Source organism: Chiloscyllium punctatum, chromosome 26 (assembly GCF_047496795.1).
Source record: "Chiloscyllium punctatum isolate Juve2018m chromosome 26, sChiPun1.3, whole genome shotgun sequence".
NCBI classification, from domain to species: domain Eukaryota; kingdom Metazoa; phylum Chordata; class Chondrichthyes; order Orectolobiformes; family Hemiscylliidae; genus Chiloscyllium; species Chiloscyllium punctatum.
Window position 1 is genome coordinate 35958674 of NC_092764.1, and position 6264 is coordinate 35964937.

The 6264-nt window shown below is 37.4% G+C and overlaps 1 protein-coding gene across 1 annotated transcript in view; it reads left to right on the top strand.

Moving 5' to 3' along the window:
• The window catches only part of klhdc4 (kelch domain containing 4), an 84664-nt gene extending 79266 nt beyond the window's left edge, over positions 1-5398 (top strand). Inside the window, exon 11 of the mRNA XM_072596128.1 lies at positions 4960-5398. Within this exon, the coding sequence (XP_072452229.1) occupies positions 4960-5132 (173 nt within the window). The 3' untranslated portion in view covers positions 5133-5398. The remainder of the gene's footprint in view (positions 1-4959) is intronic.
• Positions 5399-6264: the final 866 nt, after the last annotated feature.

The following is a 6264-nucleotide window of genomic DNA, read 5'->3' on the forward strand; positions in this document are numbered from 1 at the left end:
GTTATTGGGCTAGTGTAGGTTAGGTAGGTTTCGGTCGGCGCAACATCGAGGGCCGAAGGGCCTGTACTGTGCTGTATTTTTCTATGTTCTATGAAGCCATTTTATGATCAAAAGTTTGCCCTCCTTGCTAAGAAGCCATTTTGTAAAACAATTGTATCAGACATGCGAGCTGTGCAAGGTTACCTTATGACATCTCTCATTTAATTTAGGCTGGTACTTCTTTATAGGAACTTATCTCGCCAGCAGATGACTAACTCAGCTGGATTTGTTTTTCCCAACTGATGGATAGCTCAAGGCCTGTAGGAGTGATCAGTCAAGCGCATACAGATCTGTCAATTAACTTCTCTTCCTTACAAGTTAGTCTTTTACTGTTATCTATTTAAGAGCATACAGCTTTTTGTATAAAGGAAGCCTGTTTGTGACAGTAAGAGTAGCTTGCTAGGGCTGTTAAAGAGCTGGTGCCCTACTCTCCTAAGTTATTAGAATCTAGTTGGTTTAGCTTGTAGGTATCATTGTTACGCTGTAAACAGTGATGTTTTCCGAGTTTACGGTTAATGAGATCAAAATGCTGGTGGAAAACTGACAGATCAGATTTCTGGTCAGATGGACAGCCGGTTGAACTTGAGCCTTTGAGTTGCAATACAGTGCAGTTTTCAGAATTTGAGCTGGTCGGAAAAACTGATATTTGGAACTTGCTAAGGTTCCTAGAAAGAGAGATCTATGCAGCTTGTCCTGCTGTAACGTTCCTCAGACTTTTTCAGGAGAGAGAGAGCATTCTGAGGTCTTCTACAAGCATTCTGAGGTCCATTGTTCTTCCTAATATACCCAGGTGATCTGAGAAAACAAGAAAAATCCACTATAGTGTTGCTAGGCAACCTTCAGCTCATGTCTTCCAAATGAAAGTAATGTAACAATTAAACTGTAAACCTCATCTTTTATTTCTCAAACCTTTCCATTCCAAAGTTACTTGATTTTTCAATAATTAGGTGAGTTATTTCTCACATTACTGTTCAACTATTTCTCAGTATCACAATTTGCTTCAGTACACTTTTTAATCCAGAATGGCCGAACAATTTCATATTTAATTTCCTCACTGTCCCTAAATACAAATATATATTCTAATGGAAGAGAGAGACAGGTTAAACAAGTGAACACAAATTCAGCAGATGGAATATGGTATGATAATGTGGACTGGTCCATTTTGGCAGGAAGAAGACAAATTCAGGGACATTGCAGGGTTCTGTTGTACAGCAGCATCTGGGTGTCCTGGTACAAGCACCACAGTCAATATGCAAGTATATCAATAAATTTGAAAGCAGATGGATTGTTGTTTACTGAAAGGGGCACATAAAACTAGGGAGGTCTTACTGCAATTGTACAGGGCATTCATGAGACCACATTTGAAGAACTGTATGCAATTTTGCTCTCCTTTGATTTAAAAAAAAATTTCTTTAGAAACATTCACTCAGCTCAATTTTGGGATGAAGGGCTTATCTTGTAAAGAAAGGCTCAACAATTTATGCCTGTATTGGAGCTTAGAAGAATGGGAGGTTGTGTTTTTGAAAACTTAAAATATTGAGATTACATAGGATGGCTATCTAGAAGAAATTTCTGCTTCTAGGGCAAACTGAAACCATGGAGTTGTTTAAGAGTAAGTATCTTCTCTTTTAAGGCAGATAAGGATAACATTTTGCTCTATGGGTATTTGAATATGGAACTTTCTTTCCCAGAAGATGGTAGAGTTGTATCATTAAATTTATTTAGTGCTGAGTTAGAGTTTTGACAAGGGAGTCAGGGATTATGGGATACAGACAGGAAAATGAAGCTGCAACCACAACAAGATCAGTTATAATCATAGAAAAGTCTCAAAGAGCAAATGGCCCTTTCTTGCTTCTTACTTTTATGTTCCTGACCTTGGAATTGTTTCTGTGACCCTCTCAAAAACCTTGTAATGAGGCCTGTCCTTGTGCTCAGACAGGATCAAATGTAACCAGCCTTTGGAGCACATTGTGCTTAAATATTACAGCCTGACAGACTGCCAGCCTACAGAGTATAAAAAGCTGCAAAAATGCATTCAAGCAGATGGCACTTATTCAGGGAAAAGCTATGCTTCCAGTTGCCTAACCAACCTTCATCACTCAACCAACATCAGAACACATTAGCTGGTCAGTTTTTTTCATCTGCTGTTTGCAATGCTGCACTTTTGTGTAAGTTTGTGTCTGTTTGGCACCAAGCAAGTGATTACTTTTCGTGGATTGTAAAGCATTTAAGTAAAAGAATATGAAAGGCAATTGTTTCTTTCTTCTATAAATGCCAGTTTGCTTGTTAGTTTGCAACTTTAATTTTTCCTTCTAAAAGACTGTTCCAATCTATTGAGAATTGATTCATTTCTCTTGTATATTCATCAACATAATACGTAATGTGTTCCAGACCACATACTACTGCATTGTGCAAAAATTAAGCTTGCAGTGTTGTTTTTAACTGCAAGAACTTCCTTCAGACTGAATCTTCGCATATACAGTTAAATTACAGCCCTTTGACTGGCATGTGGAAAACTGATAACAATGTCACAGCAAGTATTGGAACCTTCTCACTTCTCAGTTTTACCTTTGTGGGGGAGAAATGTAGAGCGTTCTCGATACTTGACAAAGCATTTCCATCAATGTTTTTGTAGTTAGATTTTAAAGATTTGGCATCAAAGTTGTGTTGTCATTTGCAAGTACTTCACGCTAATAATAATTACATCAGTGATTTTGACTTCCTGAGATTCTCAGCTCTATGAATAGTGAAAAGATTGTCACTAGTAGAGACAGTCTTCATTGATGCTAGGACTTTGCTTTGCAATTTCCAAGTACTAGTTAAATCTCCATTGTCCATGTATTCCAATGACCAACAATAGTAGTCATGATTTGGAGATGCTGGTGTGGGACTGGGATATACAAAGTTAAAAATCACACAACACCAGGTTATAGTTCCAACAGGTTTAATTGGAAGCACCATCCTTTGGAGCGCCGCTCCTTCATCAGGTGGTTGTGGAGTACAAAATTGTAAGACACAGAATTTATAGCAAAAGTTTACAGTGTGATGTAACTGAACTTATACATTGAAAGATATCTTGATTGTTTGTTGAGTCTTTTATCTATTCGAATACCATGATAGTTTCACTTTCATATGAAAATCACAAAACCTTTTTTTTCACAAAGTTGCATTCTCAGGTTAACTGTAACAATTGGTGTTAGCTAGACAATATGTTGAAGGTGTTAGCCCCCTGTGTTCTCTGTCTGTGCGATAATGTTTAGACTGATTCTAATCTAAAAGGTGAGATAACAGAGTCTTAGATGAATTCATGCAGTTTTTGAGCAAAGTACAATGTAACTGCAAGTCCAAATTCACCCCACAAATGTACATATGTATGTATGTGTGTGTGTGTGTGTCTGAGAGAAAGTGTGTATGTGAGTGTAGAGTGTCTTAAGTCTGAGGGGGTGCATGTGTGTGTGTGGGAGTGTGTGTCTGTGTATACGTGTGTCCGTGTGCATAGGAGTGCCTGCGCACACGCGCGTGTGTGTGTGTATAGTGCAATGGTGGTCACCTGTAATGTGGCATGAACCCAAGGTCCCGGTTGAGGCCCTCCCTATGGGGACCGAACTTAGCTATCAGCCTCTGCTCGGCCACTTTTCGCTGCTGCCTGTCCCGAAGTGTTCTCCCCCCCCCCCCCCCCCCCCCCCCGCAACACATATATATATATACACACACACACACACACTCTCTCTCACAGGCACTCACAACCCCTACATGCACGCAAGCGCGCGCACACATACTCATGTACGTTTGTGGGGTGAATTTGTACTTGCAGAGTTACATTGTACTTTGCTCAAAAACTGCAAAAATTCATCTAAGACTCTGTTATCTCACCTTTTAGATCAGAATCAGTCTAAACATTATGGCACAGACAGAGAACACAGGGGGCTAACACCTTCAACATATTGTCTAGCTAACACCAATTGTTACAGTTAACCTGAGAATGCAACTTTATGAAAAAAAGTTTTGTGATTTACACATGAAAGAAGTGGAACTATTATGATATTCGAATAGATGAAAGACTCAACAAACAATCAATGTATTTTTCAATGTATAATTTCAGTTACATCATACTGTAAACTTTTGCTATAAATTCTGTGTCCTACAATTGTGTACTCCACAACCACTTGATGAAGGAGCGGCGCTCCGAAAGCTAGTGCTTCCAATTAAACCTGTTGGACTATAACCTGGTGGTGTATGATTGTCAACAATAGTAGAGCAGTCTAGACTACAAAGATTGAGTCATATGATCAGCAGTCTTTGACAGTAAAGATTTCTGAAGTTCCTTGGCTGGAATTCTGAAATATGTTTCTCAGATGTGTTCTCCATGACGTTTTTGATTTACATGCACTGAATTTTCGTTCCAGGATGGTCCAGAGACCCGAGGGGAAGGATCCTTTCAATCCTTATTAATTAATCCCTCTAAAAGATGGCAGACCTTCTGTATCTGAAGGTGCATCTCTATTGATCCATCCCTTAGTCTGGTATGCCAATTTATTTCAGATAGCTCAGTTTACTTCAGAAATTATTTTTTGAGAGCTACTGAAATGTGATGAAGCAACAGTGTTGCTTCATCTTTCAGCTGAGGGAATTTTGTCAATGTGCTTTTGCGGTTGGTATTGCATTCTGGGCAATGTGAACAAATGCAGTTATGCTGCCTGCAAGTGGCATAGTTGACCCAAGAGTCCACAACATCATTACTGAATATAAAGAAGATGAACATCATTTTATTACAATGGTGAACTTTGATTTTGATTAACATCGAAATATAGTTCAAATTGGAATATTGTATGTAAGAGGATCCAGTTCAACAGAAGTTGGTCTTGCTTTTGAGATTGTAAGAGAATTTGAAATTATAAACTATTCCTTTTGCTTTGTTAGGAGATGACCATCCTCCAGTCCAGTCAGAAGAACCTTATTCAGAATACTTGTCACGCACAGAATCATACTGGATTCAACTAGCCAAAAATAATTTGGGCCAAACTGCCAAAGAGAAAAAAGCTTTGAAGATGGCACAAGCAATGGCAAAGACATTTTATGATGGCAATGTTTGATGGTCAGAATTATGCAGATCTGAATTCTTGTCACTAATCATTTGTTAATATGCTGAAGTTTATTGTTCATTTAATTTATTCAAATATTTTGTTTTCTACTTTGTAAACTTCAAGCCAATTTCAGACAACTTCAACATTGTTACCATTTAAGTATGTTTTCTGAATCTCGTTTCATTAACTTTACTTCAGCATCCCATTGATTTACAGTGATTGTACTGCTTTTTCAATGAGTTTGGTTTTAAATATATTTTGGGTTTTTCTAAATACTTCATGGCAAAGTCAAGGTTATTTGTGAATATCCCTTTAACCTTACTGTAATATAGAAGAAAAAGAAAAATAACTTTTCTTGACCAACATTAATTATTTGTACATGTACTTCTGGCATAAGACTCAAGTTTACTAGTAATTATTAAATGGGAAGCACTGTCCATTTGGTTTGCACATAGCAGTTAAAGAAATCACAAGAAAATGAGCTTGATTTGTATTTCAATCTTAGACTCAATCACTAAAATGTACATGTTTTGATTTGGGGAGTTTCTCCAGATTTTGTTTCCTTTGCTTGGTTGGAAGAGCACTTTTGTACTAATTAGGAATCAAACTATGATATGATTTAGCCCTTCAAATCTGTACCATTGTACCCTAACTATTCCTCTTAATATTTGAAAACTTTGATCAAATCATCCCTTAACCATCTAAATTTCCCAGCATATAATCTCATTTGTACAAGAATACTTCATCATTTTAACCTTCTGAAATCCAGGTATAATTCTACCACTGATTTGTATGACTGAAGCAAGACTTCTGCCATCTTATATTCTAAATCTTTAAAGGCCCAAGTTTCATTAACCTTTTTGATTATTTTCTGTGCCTGTTCATGACAATTTAATGATCTTTGGACCTTTTACTATGCATAGCTTTACATCATTTACTAATTAACTTGGTCAATACTTTTTGAGTTCAAGGTACAGGACTTCATGTGTGCCTATATCGAAATCTATTTACTTAACCTTTCAAATTTGGTTTTATGTTTCTACTTATACAAGAGTAATGTGGCAGGTATTGGCCAGGGTGCTAGCAACGACTTGTTACTGTATTTTATTTGCATTGCACCTTTAATGCAATAAGACATTGC